Source organism: Agelaius tricolor, unplaced genomic scaffold (genome assembly GCF_023055355.1).
Source record: "Agelaius tricolor isolate 1412-34295 unplaced genomic scaffold, bAgeTri1.0.p SCAF_32, whole genome shotgun sequence".
Taxonomy (NCBI): domain Eukaryota; kingdom Metazoa; phylum Chordata; class Aves; order Passeriformes; family Icteridae; genus Agelaius; species Agelaius tricolor.
The window spans coordinates 5,970,593-5,988,260 of NW_027269292.1; the positions used below are offsets into that span (position 1 = coordinate 5,970,593).

The 17,668-nt window shown below is 61.6% G+C and overlaps 2 protein-coding genes across 4 annotated transcripts; both read left to right on the forward strand.

Moving 5' to 3' along the window:
- The first annotated feature begins 7,739 nt into the window (after positions 1 to 7,739).
- On the forward strand, positions 7,740 to 9,561 carry RPL38 (ribosomal protein L38). The gene is made up of 5 exons (XM_071451398.1): positions 7,740 to 7,864; positions 8,061 to 8,092; positions 8,341 to 8,401; positions 9,066 to 9,188; positions 9,478 to 9,561. The coding sequence occupies exons 2-5, from the start codon at positions 8,090 to 8,092 to the stop codon at positions 9,501 to 9,503; spliced, it is 213 nt and encodes a 70-aa protein (XP_071307499.1). The 5' UTR covers positions 7,740 to 7,864; positions 8,061 to 8,089; the 3' UTR covers positions 9,504 to 9,561.
- A 541-nt stretch (positions 9,562 to 10,102) lies between these two features.
- TTYH2 (tweety family member 2) lies at positions 10,103 to 17,666 on the forward strand. Of its 3 annotated transcripts, none has more exons than XM_071451356.1 (15): positions 10,103 to 10,325; positions 10,855 to 11,027; positions 12,184 to 12,295; positions 12,687 to 12,907; positions 12,986 to 13,081; positions 13,164 to 13,236; positions 13,334 to 13,403; positions 13,534 to 13,589; positions 13,669 to 13,761; positions 13,838 to 13,930; positions 14,010 to 14,152; positions 14,891 to 15,079; positions 15,156 to 15,234; positions 15,650 to 15,667; positions 16,588 to 17,666. In XM_071451356.1, the coding sequence occupies exons 1-15, from the start codon at positions 10,197 to 10,199 to the stop codon at positions 16,663 to 16,665; spliced, it is 1,623 nt and encodes a 540-aa protein (XP_071307457.1). In that variant the 5' UTR covers positions 10,103 to 10,196; the 3' UTR covers positions 16,666 to 17,666. The 3 variants fall into 3 exon arrangements, with proteins under 3 accessions (XP_071307457.1, XP_071307459.1, XP_071307458.1); XM_071451358.1 differs by having other exon boundaries at positions 15,655 to 15,667; XM_071451357.1 differs by lacking the exon at positions 15,650 to 15,667.
- The last annotated feature ends 2 nt before the right edge of the window (positions 17,667 to 17,668 follow it).

A 17,668-nucleotide genomic window follows, 5' to 3' on the forward strand; every position in this document is an offset into this window, starting at 1 on the left:
GCACCACCCCAGGACACAAAGGTGCTGTAGGTGCTGGATGGGAGAAGCTGCTCTCCTCCTGGCAAAGCTCCTGGCATGCCAGTGTGCATCCCAAACCAGCGACAGGGTGGAGCTGGTTTCTGTGTCCCACCCCAGTGACTGAGTGATCCCTGCATCCCACCCCAGTGACAGAGTGACCCCTGCATCCCACCCCAGTGACAGAGTGATCCCTGTGTCCCATCCCAGTCACAGAGTGACCCCTGTGTCCCATCCCAGTGACAGAGGGGTCCCTGTGTCCCACCCCAGTGACAGAGAGGTCCCTGTGTCCCATCCCAGAGACAGGCTGATCCTGGTCCCTGCATCCTGTCCCACTGAAAGGGTGATCCTGGTCCCTGTGTCCCACCGCAGTGACAGAGTGATCCCGGTCCCCGTGTCCCCCCCAGCGGCGCGGCCGTGCTCGTCCCCTGCCTGTGCCATTGCCATTCCCCCCTCGCTCCGCCGGCCTCCCGGGCTGATTTATGGAAGCCCAAGGATGCAATCAAGGCCGCGGCCCCCGAGGACGCTCGGACCGGGAGCGGCGGCGGCTGAATGCCAATGGGGCCGGGGCCGGTCCATGGCGGGAGGGAAGATGGATCTCTGCACCTGAGGATGCTCCAGGCAGGGCTGCGGGAGCGGGATGTGCTCCTGCTGACGGGCACGAGGTGTCAGGAGAGGGGACGCGCCGCATCCCTAACGCGGTGACAAATTCCATCCCTCGGGAAGGAGCCCCCGAGGCAGAGCAAATATCTCAAAAATCTCCCTTGCAAAGACAACAGCAGCGTGGCGAGTGACAGGATTTGTCACCAGCTCCTGGGAAGGCGCCAGAGCCGCGCAGCTTCTGCCTTCGCCTCTGGGGGAGCCCGGGGCACCCCGCTCTGCCCTGGGATGTGGGGGAGCCCCGTGCACCCCGCTCTGCCCCCGAATCTGGGGGAGCCCCGGGCACCCCGCTCTGCCCTGGGATCTGGGGCAGCCCCGGGCACCCCGCTCTGCCCTGGGAACTGGGAGAGCCCCGGGCACCCCATTCTGCCCTGGGATCTGGGGCAGCCCCGGGCACCCCGTTCTGCTCCGGGATCTGGGGGAGCCCCGGGCACCCCGCTCTGCCCTGGGAACTGGGGGAGCCCCGGGCACCCCGCTCTGCCTTCGCCTCTGGGGGAGCCCCGGGCACCCCACTCTGCCCCGGGATCTGGGGGAGCCCCGGGCACCCCGCTCTGCCCCCGGATCCCAACACCCAGCCCCGAGCTGTCATCCCCGCTCCGCGCTGGCTCCTCCGGCCTGACGTGAGCTGATTTTGGGAGGCAGTGGGTGGCGAGGGAGTACAGCTGCCGCTAAGTTATCCAAACGATTTATCTTAAGATTCATCCAGAATTCATGGCGCGGGAGCCCGGGCCGTGTCGGCCGTTAATATTCATGCGGATTTGGAGCAGCGTTAATCACCGCCGCTGACAATTGGCACTTCCCTTAATTGCCCCTGCAGCCGGCTCGGCTCTGCCCGCCGTGTCCCTCCCCCCCGGCCCCCTCGGGATGGGTGCGGGGTCCCTGCATGTCCCCGCCTGGATTTTTGTCCCCGTTTTGGTGTGACACGGGGGCTGCTCCCCAATTCCCTGCTCGGAGCATCCCCGGGCTGGGACATCGCTGCACCCACAGCGAGCCCCGGGGGCTGTCGCATCCCCGGGGGCTGTCGCTGTCCTCCAGTGCCACATCCCAGCGCGGGGACACGGATCTGGGTCCCGCTGGGGCCGTCCCCACGGCTGCTGGAGCATCCCCAGGGTGACATCGCGGAGCTCAGGGGGGCGGATGGATAGCGGGACATCCCCCGGGGCTCTCCCTGTCCCGCCGTGCCTTATTCCAGCGTGGGCACACGGAGCTGGTGCCAGCAGAGCTCTGTTCCCGCTGTGCCCATCCCCAGCACCCCGGAGCAGCTCCCCGGGGCCCTCCCGGTGCTCCCCCGGCACATCCCGGCCTGGAGAGGCGGATGCGGAGCCCGGCGGGGCTGTGGCCCGGCTGCCAAGCCGCTGTCGCCGTGGCTGGCGTTACCTGTCACCGCTGTCACTCCGCTGCCATCCCGCCAGCTGCCGCGGCGCGCCCGCGGAATTCCAATGAGGATCCGGGAGCTGCGGCACCCCCGGGGCTGGGGGACAGCGTGTGCCACGGGCAGGGCTGGCGGCTGTCCCCAGAGAGGGGCTGAGAGCCCTGCAGGTCGTGGCAGCCAGCGAGGTGGGACACAGGGGTGACAGCAGCCTGTGCAGGACGCAGCCATGAGGTCACTCTTGGGCCTGTGCACCCCAAAAACAACGCTGAGAATCAGCGCATGGGGCTGGGACCCCACAATCCCATCCATCCCCCTGCAGAGCCAAAGTAATCCCAAAAAATCCCTCAAACCCCCCCTCCCCAAACCCTGGTGCCCCCCAGGTCCCCCATTATGCCACCAGGACCCAAATTGTGTCACCAGGTCCCAAATTGTATCACCAGGGGCCGTGCACTCCAAAACCAATGCTGGGAATCAGTACATGGGGCTGGGATACCCCCAGCCCCATCCATCCCCCTGCAGAGCCAAAGTAATCCCAAAAAAATCCCTCAACCCCCCCCCTCCTCAAACCCTGGTGTCCCCCAGGTCTCACACCGTGTCACCAGATCCCAAATTGTGTCACCAGGTCACTCTCGGGGCCCTGCACCCCAAAACGCCGAGAAGCAGCACAAGGAGCCGGGACCCCAGCAGTCCCATCCATCCCCCTGCAGAGCCAAAGTAATCCCAAAAAATCCCCCAAACCCCGGTGTCCCCTCTGGCCCCGCGGCTCCGGGCGGGTCCCAGCTGCCCTCGCGCTGTAATTGTCCTAATTAGATCGGCAGATTGGGATGAAGGTTTCACAATGAGGCAGGAGCGGGGAGGCAGGAGGAGATAATGGAATCGCAGATGACATTCCCATCACCCAGCCTCTCCCGCCGCCGCCGCAGCCCGGTCGGGAAATTATGCGGAAGGGGGGGAAGGAAAATTTCCATAATCTTCCTCTGCAGGATGAGACCGAACTGGGCTGGAGCCGAGAGGTGACAGGGAGTGCTCTGTCCCCAGCTGGCAGTGCCACCACGGTGTCACCCACCCTGCCCGGGTGCCTGGCCTGGCTGGGGTCTCCCTGCATCCCATCAGGTCCTGGATGTGTCAGGTGTCACCCCTGGGTCACCGCTGGGGTTTGGGGACATCGTGGGGACAAGGATTCATCGTGGATTTTGCACAGCGTATTTTGCACAGCTTTATGAAGAATATTGTGATTTACATCTCTGATTCTTTGCAAATGAAATGATCCTTGAAAAAAAAAATATGTATACATGTACATAGGAGCCTTTTCAAGGATATGGACCAAAACTGGAACACACAAAACTGGCCCTACCACCTCCCAACAGAGCTGCAATGTGCCCTTCTTTGCTACTGTGCCTCTACCTTAAATTTACACGTGGAAATATAAAATCGAGAAGCTGATGGAAACAAGATACTCAGTGAGTATGCACTGCTCTCCTAGGAGAAGACAAGGAGGACACGTGGGGGACACACAGGGACAAGACACAGCCGGCCTGTGTCCCCAGCCAGGGCAGAGCCCCTGAGGGGGACAGGGGGGACATTGGGGTGTGTGTCACCCCCCAGCCCCAGGTTCTCAGAGCCCCCAGAACAATCGGGGGCAGGGCAGGAGCCCCTCCCCACACGGACGCTGCCCCTGGCTGCATCTGGGTGCCCTGCCCGGGCAGGATCCAGCCCATCCCTAATTATAAGAAATATCTGTATTCCAGAGCTTCCCGCCATGCCCGATGCCTGCAGGAAACTTCCAGCCCGGTTTCCTTCTCCTCCCTGACCTCACCTCCCCCCCAGACCCTTCCCCAGCCCCGTGCTCCCCATTCCCCAAATTTGCTGCCTCATTTCCGGGGCATTTCCATGAAAACAGGCATTTTGTTTCCTGGGATTCAGCTCTGCCTGCTCCCCCCTCAGCCTTTGTCCTCCACAAACACGGAACAGAAGGAGGGAGAGGCAAGAAAACCCCACGGAGCCTCCAAAGGGGCGGTTTGGGCCCCAAAGTGCCCCTGAAGCTGCTCGGGGCTGGGCTGATGGATGGGCTGGGAGCTGCACCAGGAGCCCTGCACGCAGGAAAATGAGAGAGAAAGGGGAAAAAAGAGGGAAACAGGGAGAGATTCCTGTCCCTGCTGGTGATAAATGCTGCCAGCACACGGCAGAGAGGGCAATCCGCCTCGCTCCTCTGTGCTGGGGAGAGGAATTCTGCTAAACTCGGGCAGAAATCAATTCCTGCTGCAGTTTGTGCCCTGGATCTGCAGGGAACGTGTCCTGTCGTGTCTCTGCTCCCTCTGCCAGCTCCCGGCTCCATCCCGGCTCAATCCCGGCTCAATCCCGGCTCCGAGGGACTCAGGGCTGGAGGAACAAACCAGGGGCAGCACGGTGACAGTGACAGTGACAGAGGGACCAGCACAGTGCCACCGCCCTGGGAACGGTGTGGGGACATGCTGCTCTGTGTTTGTTGGGAAAAATCCACCGGGAATTCCCTCCTGGAAGGAGCTGCCCAGGCGGGTTTGGAGCGCCCATCCCTGCAGGTGCCCAGGGAAGGGCTGGAGGTGGCACTCAGGGCTGGGGACAAGGTGGGGACAGGGCACGGAGTCACTTCTGAGGTGGCACTCAGAGCTCTGGGCTGGGGACAAGGTGGGGATGGGGCCTGGATTCACCCCTGGAGGTCTTTTCCAACCTGATCCCACGATTCTGCTGGGCACGGCTCCATCTGCCACACCCCAGGCATGTGGCAGCCACTCGTGTCCCCAGACTGGGGCTCACCCCCCTGGGATGTCCCCGTTCCCAACGACAGGGACACCTCCCATGCTCAGGCCAGCTGTGGGACCCCGAAACTGAGCGTGGCCACAGAACCATGGGATGGTTTGGCTGGGAAGGACCTTAAAGGTCACCCCATTCCACCCTTGCCATGGGCAGGGACACCTCCACATTGAGCCACTAGGTCCCCAAGGTCCCAAACTGTGTCACCAGGTCCCACATGGTGCCACCAGGTCCCCAAGGTCCCAAACTGTGTCACCAGGTCCCACATGGTGCCAACAGGTGCCCAGGTCCCTCATTGTGCCATCAGGTCCTGCACTGTGTCACCAGGTCCCACATCATGCCACCATGTCCCCCAACGTGCCACCAGTTCCCTGAGGGTCCCACACTGTGCCACCAGGTCCCCAATGTGCCACCAGGTCCCCCAATGTGCCACAGGTCCCCCAGGTGCCCCAGGGCCCAGGTGGCACCCGCAGCTCCTGCAGGGGTGCTGGGGACGATGGAACACCTCGGGGTGGCTTTGGAATCTCATTTTCCCTCCAAGGACTCCCTTTGGAGCTGCTGCAGAAGAGGAGGAGGAGGAGGAAGGGTGAGGGTCCCCACTGACCCCACAAACCCCACAAACCAAGGGGTTCAGGGCACCCCCAAACCTCGAGGTTTGACCCCCCCTGATCCTTCCATGGCTCTTCCCGAGCAGAATCTGGGGGATTTTTCCATCTCAATCGGCTCTCGCAGGGTGAATTAAGGCCGTTAATTGAATTTCCTCCGGCGGCGGAGCCGGGCCGGGCCGGGGGGAGGCGGCAGGAAACGCATTTGATGTCTCAGAAAAGCTGCGGATCCTGAACGTGCTGGGGTTTGGAGCTGGGATTTTTTAATTTTTTAATTTTTTTTTTTTAATTTAATGTCGGTCGTAAAAAGAGCCTGGCTTTGAGGAGCTAACGGCTCTCATGAATTATTTTTGTTGATTTAGGCGCCCACTTGGCTTTAAATATTAATTAATAATATTATTTATAATATTTATATAATTATATATATCTATATATAAATATAATTAATTATATATTTATAGTATTTTTATATAATAGATTATATTTATGTACAATATATAATAATATGTATAAAATAATTTCTATATTTATAATATTTTATATCTTATATAATAAATAATAATTATAATGTATAAATATTTATGTATTTATTTACACTATTTATATATAATATATTCTTATATAATATATAATATAATTACATTACACAAATAATTATTTCTATATTTATAATATTTATGAATAATTTATAGTTTTATATAATATATGATAATTATAATATGTAATTATATATATTTGTAATATTTATATAGAATAGATGCATTTATATATAATATATAATAATTATGGTATATAAAAAATATTTATAATTATTATTAATGAAGGACAAGGGCTGCCTTTCCCTGGGGAGGGTGGCAATGACGCTGCCCCAGGGGTGCAGGGCAGGGGGGGACAATCACCAGCCCCTTCTCCTGCCCCAGGGTGGGGCCAGGCTGCGTTTTGGGACCCAAACGGGGGCATTGGGGATGGAGAAGGAGCCGCTGGGAATGTCCCCTCCCACCCATAGGGACAATGGCTCAGGGTGCTGGTGGCCATCAGGGTCCTTGCTGGGACCAGGGCTCCTTCACATCTCCATTAATGACACAAAAATGGAATGGTTTGGCTGGGAAGGGACCCCAAACCCATTCCATTCCTCCCCCTGACACCTCCCATCATCCCAGGCCGCTCCAAACCATCCAACCCCGGGACGCCACCAGGGATGCGGCAGGGAGAGCCTTGAGGTCCCTCCCAACCCCAATCTTTCCATAATCCCATAAAACCCGGGGATTTTGGGGTGCCTGGAGGGTGCCTCAGCCCCCTCGGTGTCAGCACCCCGCGCTGGTGCCAAACCGGGCCCTTTTCGCGGCACTTTAGTTTTATTGTCATGCCAAAAGCTTTAATTCGGGGCTGTCGTCCTCCCCCGCCGCTGATTTACGCCGCCAGGGCTTTAATTACAGCATTCAGCATTTCTGAAAACATGAAAAAGCGCTCGGCTTCGGGAGCAATTAAAAGGCAGCGGAGTAGAGCAGCCCATCGGAGGGGAGGTAAGTAAATCAAACAATTAAAAAGCTCGATTGTGCCGGGGGGGAAGGGTCACCCCCCAAAATCCTCTCCTGGGGGGAGCCCTGGGCTGGCAGCTGCGGGTGTCACCCCAGTAACCGGGCTTGGGCTGATACTGGGAGCACTGGGAGGGTGTGACCCGATCCAGCATCCCTTGGGAACATCCCAGCACCCCAAAAACTGGCCCAAAACCCACTCAGGGCTTGGCAGGACCGGGACGGGGACAGTGACAGGTTGGGGACGGGAATGGGGACAGGATGGGGATGGGGACAGAATGGAGATGGGGATGGGGAGAGTGGCAGGACGGGGATGGGGATAGTGACAATGACAGGATGGGGATGGGGACAGTGACAGGATGGGGACGGGGATGGGGACAGGATGGGGACAGTGAGAGGATGGGGATGGGGACAGTGACAGCATGGGGTTCCTTCTCCTCGCCACCCACCCCCAAGGATTCTGCGCGGCGTTTTGGGGTGGTTTGCCCGGCTTTGGGGTTTTCAGCGGGATCGAAGCTCTCTCTTGTGGCAGAACCGCTCCATTACAGCCCTGCCCGGGTTACCGAGCGCTGGCATCGCCCAGGGCTCCCCGGGACTGAACCTCGGACGGATCATCCCCGGAGGGGTTCTGCGGCTCGGGGAACTGCCAGCAGCCCGCCCTGCTCCCCGTGCCCGGCAGCTCCCAGCCGTGCCCGGCTCCGGGGGGCTGGAGGTGCCCGAAATCCCCTCCGCAGCCGGTCCCGTTCGTACCGGGGCTGAGCCCCCGCCCGCTCATCGCAGCCACCACCGCCACCCGAAGCTTTTTGTCCGCCGCCCGCGCCGTAGGAAATAAAGTCCCGGATGCGGAAGTGCCGCGCTCATTTCCGGTTTGTTCTCAGCGGTTGCGGGTGAGCGATGGCGGCCGGGGGGACCCGGGGGGGGGCCTGGGGGATCCGCCGCCATCCGCGGCCTCGCGGCACCGGGTGGCCCCGGGGTGGACTGAGGCGGAGGAGGGAGCGTGGGGGCACCCGATGGCGGGCGGGGAGCGGGGGGCGTGATGGCGGGGGGCTGCACTGACACCATCTTGGCCCGTTTGTGCCGCAGGTTGGAGCTGCCGAAGCCGAGCCGGAACCATGGTGAGGGGCCGGGGACTGTGAGGGGAGGGTGCTGCAGTGAGGGAGGGGGGCTTGGGGGGGTCTCTGGGGTGGGTGAGCGGGGCCCTGGCGGGTTCTGCGGCCTGGGAATGAGCTCTGGGCTCACAGCGCATCCCTGGAGAACCCCAGGCTGGAACTGTCCCTGCCCATGGCACGGATGAATTTTGGGGTCTTTCCAAACGGAACATTCCATGATTTTTCATTCCATGAGTTTGTGTTTGCTCTCACAGCCTCGCAAGATTGAGGAGATCAAGGATTTCCTGCTGACGGCGCGGCGGAAGGACGCCAAGTGTGAGTGAGGGTCTCAGGCAGGACTGGGGGAGGCTCCAGCTCGTTCCCTGTGGGCACTGAGGAGCTCCTTGCCTTGGGAATGCCGAGGGGTCGGGGCTGGCCTGGTCCCTCCTGTGGGGTGTCCCTGGAACCCTGCTCCCAGATCTGCATGCCCTGGGGGGTTCAGCCAAACCCCTGGAGGCAATTCCTGAAGGTCTCCCTGCTCTGTGGGATGGTGCAGCTCTCCAGAAACAATTCCCAAACATCCCCCTGCTCTGTGGGATGCTGCAGCTCCCTGGAGGCAATTCCCAGATTTCTCCCTGCTCTGTGGGATGATGCTGTGTGGAATGTTGGAGTTGTGCCACCACAGGTGATTCATTCATCATCCTCACCAGGAGATTTTTGTTGCCACCACAAAACGAGGATAATTGAGTCAAAGAGCTGCCTTGTCTCACTGTTCAGCAACACGGGAAGAGTTTTTTCCCCTCTAATTCCTCTTGTTTGGATCTGGCTGTGGCAGGATCCCTCAGGAATCCTGTGACAAGGGAGAGTTGAGCACTGCCAGAGCTTTTTCCTCCCCATCCTCACTCTGGATGGAGCTGGAGGTTTCTGCACGGGGCAGGGCGTGCATTGGGATTCCCAGGGATGACACTGGGGTGTCCCTGCTGTCCCCTCCTCCCCACAGCCGTCAAGATCAAGAAGAACAAGGACAATGTGAAGTTCAAGGTGCGCTGCAGCCGGTACCTCTACACCCTGGTCATCACCGACAAGGAGAAGGCAGAGAAGCTGAAGCAGTCCCTGCCCCCAGGTATCCTGGGAATCCCCTGTTGGGTGTTTGGGATTGAGGGGGGCTGTGAGAACCCCCTTTCTCTGGAAGGGGCTCTGGAGCTCGTGTCCCTGTCCCCAGGGAATCCTCTGTTGGGTGGTTGGGATTGAGGGGGGGCCATGAGAGCCCTGTGGAAGGGCCCCTGGAGCTGGTGTCACCCCCAGTGCCTTGCTGGGCTCAGTGCTTGGTGTCCTCATAGAGCTGGAGGGCTCCAGGCACCCCTTCCATGCCTGAACCCCCCCAGTCCATCTCCCCTCTCTCTCCTCCCCAGGTCTGGCCGTGAAGGAGCTGAAATGAGCCAGGAGCAGCTGTGTACCTGTTGGATTCTCTGTGTTAAAATAAATAAAAAACTGTTCCTGGTGTCACGTGTGGTGTTTCACAACTTGCTGTTCCTGGCCCTGGAGCCACTCTTGGAGTCCTGGGAACCTCTCTGGGAGAGACTCTGGGGGTCTTGGGAGCCACTCTGGGGGTCCTGGAGCCGCTCCAGGGATCTTGGAAGCCACTCTGAGGGTCCGGGAACCACTCTGGGGGTCTGGGGGGCCAATCTGGGGTTCCTGGGAGCCTCTCTGGGGGTGCTGGAGCCGCTCTGGGGGTCCTGGGACTGCTGCTGCTCCCAGCAGAGGGGCGGTTCTGGTACCGGCGGGCACCGGGGAGTCACCGGACCTGGAGCTGCCCCTTTGCTCTGGGGTGACAGCTGGGGACGGGCCCTGGGGCTGGCACACAGGGCCACCATGGTGTCCTGTGCGTGGTGCTCTCCACAGCAGGGTCTGACAGTGCCGGAGGTGCCCCTACAGCCGAGGTTTGGGGCGCGGCGTGGCGGAGCCGTCTCGGTGCTCTGCCCCAGCCCGGGGCGGGGCACAGGGCTCGGGGCGGTACCGGGGGGCGGTATCGGTGGGTGTCTCCCGGGGCGTGTTCCGGGCGGGCGGGCAGAGCCCGCGGCGTGGCGGCACCGCCGCCCCCCGCCCGGCAGCGCGGCGACCCCGGCCCGCCATGGGGCCCGCCCGCGCCGATTACCTGGCGCCCTGGTGGGCGGCCTGGCTGCACGGGCTCCCGCACCGCGACCCCCGCCTGCAACCCGTGCCCAGCACCTTCCGCCCGCAGGACCCCGACTACCAGCAGGTACCGGCCCGGGACCCCCGCGCCTCCCCCGAGCCTCCCCCGCGCCCGGTCCCGCTCGCCCCGCGCCCCCCGCCCGCTCCCGGCGGCGCCCGGCGCCGGCTCTGATCTCACGGCGCACAAAGCGCCTTTCATCTCCCGGGCCGGCCGGCACCGGCACCCCCGGCCCCGCCGCTCCCCTCCCGGCCTCGCCGCTCCCCTCCCGGCCTCGCCGCTTCCTCTGCCCCTGCCGAGCCCCCCCCCCGCGCTCCCGGAGCCGCCGCGGCCGCCCGGCATCCCGGGGCCCGGCCCGCCGTGACCCCTGCGCGGCGAGGGGGCAGCGCCGCCGTCCCGGTGCCCCGGCGGCTGCACCCCCGGCTCGGGGGCCCTGCGTGCGAATGGGGACAGGGCTGGGGACAGCCTGGGGACGGGGACGGGGACACTTCTTCCTCTTCCGCACGTGACGGTCCCGTGGGGCGCGGAGCGCCGCCGCATCCCGGCCACGCGAACGGGTCACGGGCACGGCGGCTGACTGTCCCCTCTCTCCTTCCAGTCGCTGCTTGTCCTGGGCTTCCTGGCCGCCGTGTGCCTCGGCCTCAACCTCCTCTTCCTCACCGCGTACCTGATCTGCCTGTGCTGCTGCAGGAGGGACCAGGACGCCGACAGCAAGCGGCCCCACTCGTGTTGTGTCACCTGGATGGCCGTCACCGCCGGGCTCATCTGCTGGTGAGGACGGGGACGGGGACCTGGTGCTGTCCCCCTGTCACCGAGGGGACTCTGCGCTCCAGCCTTTCCGAATGGCTTTAATTAGATCTGTGCAATGAACGTGCTCCATCCCTGCCTCCTCCCGCGCAGCTGCCGGGGCAGCCCCAGGGAGCAGCTGCGGGCCAGCCCCGGCCCCGTCCTTATCAGGGCTGTGCAGAATTCCCGGTTAATCCCGGGCGGGAGCCTGGCCGGTCGCTAATCCCAGCCCGGAGCAGATGGCGGGCGGCAGCGTGACCCAGCTGGCAGGTCCCTTGTGCCCGACCTTAATTGCAACCACAACAATTAAACAAGGGGACTCTTCTTCACCCAGCTCTGGGGGCTTCCCAAGCCCACCTCGGTTCAGGGTGGCCGGGAGGACCCCCAGGGCAGCCCCCCCGAGTGTCCCCCGGCATTGGTGGCCTGGGGGAGAGCAGGATGGGCCACGGGCCCCTTTGGCTGCCTGGCCACGACCCTGGCTCCAGACAAAGGGAGCTGTGCCGGGGCGGAGCGAGATGATGGCTGCCTGCGAGCCTCGCATGGAGCAGGGAGACAGGCAAACGGCACTAATGAGCTCAGCGAGCTCCCCCAGCCCTCCCAGCGTGGCAGGGATCCACTCTGCAGCTCCCAGGGGCTTTGAACCCCCCCAGCAGCCTCTTTTGGGCTGGTGTGTGTTGGTTGTACCGGGGTTTGGGCTTTGGTGAGCACCACGCACGCTGTGGGCATGTGCCCGGCCAGGACACGGCCATGGGCACCTCTGTCCTCAGAGCCAGCTCCAAGCTCCATCCATCCCAGCTCCGTGGGGAGCTCTGCAGCAGCTGCAGGGAGCTCTCCACAGCGCCTGGAGCCGAAGGTTTAATTGGAGCCACGGCGGATTCCCCTAATCTGCTTGGCCCAGCCCCTCCGCCCTCAATCTCTCAGGGTTTGGCAGGAGGAGCTTCCAGGCCACCGTGCAGCTCTGGCTGTCCCCAGGCCCCTGTCACCAGCAGGAGCAGGTTCCCATCATGGTGCTGTCCCTGCCCCACTCTCTGTCTCTGCCCTGCCATTGAGCTGTCCCCCAAAAGCAGGGGATGTCCCGTGTCTGGTGTGGCAGGGTGAGCGTGTCCCTCCCCTGGCACCAGTGTCCCCTCTCTGCCCACAGCGCCGCCGTTGGCATCGGCTTCTATGGGAACAGCGAGACCAACGATGGCGTTTTCCAGCTGCTCTATGCCCTGGATCATGCCAACCAGACCCTGACTGGCATCGACTCCCTGGTAGGGCCCCAGGGTGCCTCAGTCCCTGCTGTGGGTTTGGTTGGAGCCCCAGGAGGGACGTCCGGCCGAGCCCTGGCGTGGCTGCGCTGGCTGAGCACAGAGGGTGATGTCACCCCACAGAATGGGACCTTTGTGCCCCGCCAGGGCTGTTCTGAGGGCACCGCGGGGTGGAGGGAGCTGATCTGCTGGGGAAAGCATTGCAGGGATGGGGCACAGGGCTCTGCCGGGCTGGTGGGGACTGAGCATCCCAGGGACTGTCCATCTTGGGGGACTGACCATCCTGGGGGAATGACCATCCCAGGGCACTGACCATCCTGGGGTACTGACCATCCTGGGGTACTGATCATCCTGGGCACTGACCATCCCAGACTGACCATCCCTGTGGCCGCAGGTTGCCAGCACCACGCTGCAGATGCAGGGAGCGCTGGAGCAGCACCTGGCACGGCTGAACGAGCTGCTGGCCTCGCGGGGGGATTACGTGCAGACCCTCAAGTTCACCCAGCAGCTGGCTGGCAGCATTGTCCTGCAGCTCCAGGGGCTGCCAGCCTGGCGGGGTGTCAGTGCTGACCTCACCGAGCTGTCAGGACAGGTGGCCTATGTGGAGTATTACAGGTGAGCTCCAGCATCCTGAGATGTCCCAGCAGGGCTGGGGAGGTGCCCCTGTGTGACACAGCCTTCCTCTGCACCCAGGTGGTTGGCTTACCTGCTCTTCTTCATCCTCGTCCTCACCGTCTGCCTGCTGGCCTGCCTGGGGCTGGCCAAGCACTCCCGCTGCCTCCTGCTCCTGTGAGTACCCTGGGGACAGCCTTGGGGGGCTCATGGGGACCCCCAGCCATGCTGCCCACTCTGCTCCCCGCTCTCCCTGCAGGATGCTGTGCTGTGGGCTGCTCATGCTGGTCCTCAGCTGGGCCTCCATGGCCGTGGACACGGCGGCTGCGGTGGTGAGTGGGGCAGGAGGGGAGGAAGGGAGGGAGGGAAGGGCTGCTGGGGGCTGTGCTGGGCACTGCAGGCATCACTGATGTCCCTCTGTCCCCACAGGGCACCAGCGACTTCTGTGTGGCCCCGGACAAGTTCATCATGAACCAGACAGATGATGAGATCAGTGCAGGTGAGGGCTGGCTGTGAGGTGGAGGCAGGCATGGGCAGGACCCCAAAACCCACCTGGGGGACTGCCACTGTCCCCCCATGGCTCCCTGTGCCCCGGGATGCTCCTGCTGATGTTCCCATTCCCTCTGCAGAGGTGGTTCATTATTACCTGTACTGTGACCAGAGCCTGAGCAGCCCCTTCCAGCAGGTATGGGGGGGTGGGCACCCCCTTTGGTGCTGCCTGGGGCTGGGGGGGGTCTGTGACTGTGCCCCACTCGCCCCTGCAGGCTCTCACCGTGTTCCAGCGCTCGCTGACCACCATGCAGATCCAGATGCAGGGGCTCATCCAGTATGCGCTGCCCCTCTTCCCCACAGCTGAGGTACAGGAGCGGGGAGCAGGGATCCCCATCCCTCCTTCTTCTCCCCAGAGCTGCCTGACCCCTCCTTTTCCCACAGAAAGACCTGCTGGGTGTCCAGCAGCTCCTCAACTCCTCGGAGACCGGCCTGCACCAGCTGACAGCCCTGCTGGACTGCCGGGGGCTGCACAAGGTGAGGGGGGGCTGGCTGGGGAGCATGGCTGGGCTCCCACCGCGGTGCCACCAGCGCTGCCCTGCCCGTGTCCCACCAGGATTACCTGGATGGCCTCATTGGGATCTGCTACGACGGCGTGGAGGGGCTGCTCTACCTGGGGCTCTTCTCCCTGCTGGCGGCCGCCGCGTTCTCCACGGTGATCTGCGCGGCCCCGCGCGCCTGGCAGCAGCTGGCCGGGAGGTGCGTGTGCCCCCTGCCCTCCCCCTGGGCACAGGGAGCCCAGAGAGCCCTGTCTCTGTCCCTCTGGAACAGAAAACAGAACCCTCGGCCAGTCCTGAGTCCTAGACACGGGGGGGACAGCCCTGACACGGCCGACAGTGCCCTGAGGGTACTGAGGGCACCTGGGCTGGTCGCCTTTGCAGCAGAAATGACACCAGAGACATTGGTAGATGATAAAGGGCCGACTCTTAGCAGGGGTTAATCCAAGGTTTTATTCTAGGAGTTCCAAAGGAGCTCCTGCACCTCAGGAGGCTCCTGCTGAGAGCCCCAGGAGATGTGCCAAGGTTACATTTAAAGGGAGGTGGAAACCAAAAGTAGATAACGTTTTACTAACCAATAAGTGACCCTAAGGGATGGGTACTGGGGGATAGACATTTAGGACAGCGTATGGGGCAAGGCTTGGGGGGCTGACCCCTGGCCTCTGGCTCATCACTTGACATCCTGGACTGAAGCCTCTAGATGGAGGGGATGGGATGCTGAGTGATTGACAGAGAGCCAGGGTGGGGGTTTGGGGATGATCTCATCCAGGGAGAGGGATAACACAGGTAAAGAGGGGGGTACAGTCTGGGATAAACCATTCGGGAAAAATATGGGGATACAAACCAAAACTTCTTCAAAGTATTACAAAGTATAAAAACGCACTACAACAGAGCCCCTCTTTTCCCCCCGGGGCGTGATGCCAGCGCTGTGTCCCCGCAGGGAGCGGGACTACGATGACATGGACGAGGAGGACCCGTTCAACCCCGCGGCTCGGCGCATGGCCACGCACCGCCCGCCGCGGGGGCAGCTGCGCAGCTTCTGCAGCTACAGCAGCAGCCTGGGCAGCCAGAGCAGCCTGCAGCCCCCTGCAGCACAGACCGTGTCCAACGCCCCCGTCTCCGAGTACATGTGAGCCCCCCCGAGCCCCCTCTGCCGTGGCCCCGTGCCGGGCAGGGGCTGACGGGGGTCTCGCTGTGCCCCCCAGGAACCAGGCCGTGCTCTTCGGAGGGAACCCCCGCTATGAGAACGTGCCCCTCATCGGGAGGGGGTCTCCTCCCCCCACGGTACGATGGGGGGCCGAGGACAAAGCATTGTGACGCCCCGGGGGGGGTCACTGTGGATCTGCTGGGTGGGACAGGGACGGGAGGTCCTGGTGCCTCCTGCCCGGCTCTGACCCAAATCCCGGCCACCCACGGGGAGGGAGCACGGCCACGTGCTGGGGGACACCAAAATGAGCGTCCCCTCCTTCCCTTCCCTGTGCTTCCTCTCCATCCTGGCTCTCAGAGGATGCTCCTCGCAGTCTCTCCCCTCACATTCCCATTTCCCTGCTCGTTAATCCTGCCCTGTCTGGTATTGCTGCTTCATTTTTTATTCCTTGTCTTTTTTTTTTTCTTTCTTCTTTTTTTCTTTTTTTTTTCTTTTTTTTCTTTTTTTTTTTTTTGTGATTTCTTTTAATTTTTTGCATCCATTATTTTGGAGCTAAGTTGCCCATCAAGAGTAAGTTCAGCCACTTCCTTCTCCCTCCTTATCCCGGGGACAGCAGCCAGGTTCTCCCCTCCTCCTCCTCACCCTTCCACACCTCCCTCCATCCCCTTCTCCTGCCTGGATTTTGGGGTGCAGAGAGCTCAGCGAGGGGGGACAAAGGGCCAGGAGGATTTTCAGGTCCCACGTGTTGGGATGCTGGTCCCTGTCTCCATCCCAGCGTCAGTGAAACCCCTCTCAGCCAGGATATGACCCCAGGAATGCTGCCTGGGCAGGAATACTGTCACTCTCCTCCAGGGAGGATTTTTTCCATCAGGTGGAAGCTTGGATCCCATCTCACAGACCTGGCAGCTGGCGAGAGCCTCCTCCCAGGGGGGGGACATGAGTGGGGGGATTAATTGGAGCTCTTCTCCCAGCCCTGAATAGTTTAATTCACCCAGGATTCAGATCCCTGAGGAGAGACTTTCCGAGTCCAGAATAACAAACTCAGAATAATCTTCCTTAATGCCTGCCCGGGGTGATCCTCCCTGCTGGGAAATCCTGCAGGAATGTGATGCTGGGGTGGGGCTGGAGGCTTGGGCTCCTGGCATCCCACAGACACAACCCCAGGGCAGATTTGGGAAGGTGGGAAGGTGGAGGATGAACCTGGGAAGGGACAAAGCAGATCTGGACAGGCTGGAAGGGTTTTGGCTTGGGGAGGGGGCAGATTTGGGATGAATTTGGGAAGGTGGAGGATGAACCTGGGAAGGGACAAAGCTGAGCTGGACTTGGCTTGAGGAGGGGGCTCTTGTCTCCCCCAGCCCTAAGGGGGCAGAGAGCAGGGCCTGACCCTTTCCGTGCCCCCCTGGCAGATTAATTTGGGATTAACCCCCATGGGAACACCCCTGGGGCAGCGTGGGGTGTTTTGGGGTGCTGACCCCCGTGTTCCCCCCCAGTACTCCCCGAGCATGAGAGCCACATACCTGGCGGTCACCGATGAGCACATCCGGCACCGCGGCGACTTCCCGGCCTAGGAGGGGACACCAAAGAGCCCGGAGGGACAGCAGAGCACGGGGTAGGAGCCATGCCGGGGCTGGGAGGCAAACCTGGAGCCCCCCAGCACCCTCTGCCCTGGGCAGCCCCACACCTGCTGCCTTAGGGGCTCCCAGGAGCGCAGAGGGGCTGCGGGGGCTCCTCCTGTCCCTGTGGAAGGTTCTGGAGCACAAACTCCGCGCCACGCTGCCCAGGGGCTCCCCTAACAATGCAGCACCAACCACTAGTGATCCCCAGGCCTTTCCAGCCCCCCTGGCATTCCCAGGATGAGGAATTTGGGATGTTTTGGCCCTGCTGGTTTTCCCTCGCTTTGCCCCCGGGGTTTGGGAGGTGCTGGCTCTGTTTCAAAGAGAGGTTGCTGCAGTGGGGTTTGTGGCGGGTTTTGGGGTGGGTTTAGGCTCTTTTTGGCTCCCCAGGGCAGGTGTGGGCGGGGGCAGGCTCCCCTCCTCCTGCAGCCCTGGAGTGGTCACAAATCCCCTGGGAGAGGGACAGGAGCTGCTGGGGCATCCCTGGGGAGGGACAACATGGACCTACCACCCCAGGAGGCTCAGCCAGCATTGCCAGGGCTCTGGGGTGAGGAGCTGCAAGAGCATACGAGCTGAACCTGGCCCTTTGGGGCTGCCCTTTGGCACAGGGATCCCCGGGAAAGGTCCCTTCCCCCTGGAGCAGGGATGGACCCCCTGCCCCATCCACCCACACCCCAAAGGGTGCAGACAGGGCAGTGGTGTGTGCCCCCCCAGGGCCAGGACATCCTCCTGACTGCCCCTCTCCATATTCCCCATGACTAGCATCCCTCCCCTTGGGGAATATACCGAGGGATTTTTTTATTTCTTTGGCTTTTAACGTTTCCATGTAACGGTACTGGTAGAAGAGCTGTTGTAACCGCATGTGAACTAACCGAAGGGCTCCGGCTGGGGGCTGGGGTCCGGCTGGATTTGTTTGTGCCCTTTTGGGAGGAAAGATAATAAACACTTGGACTAAATT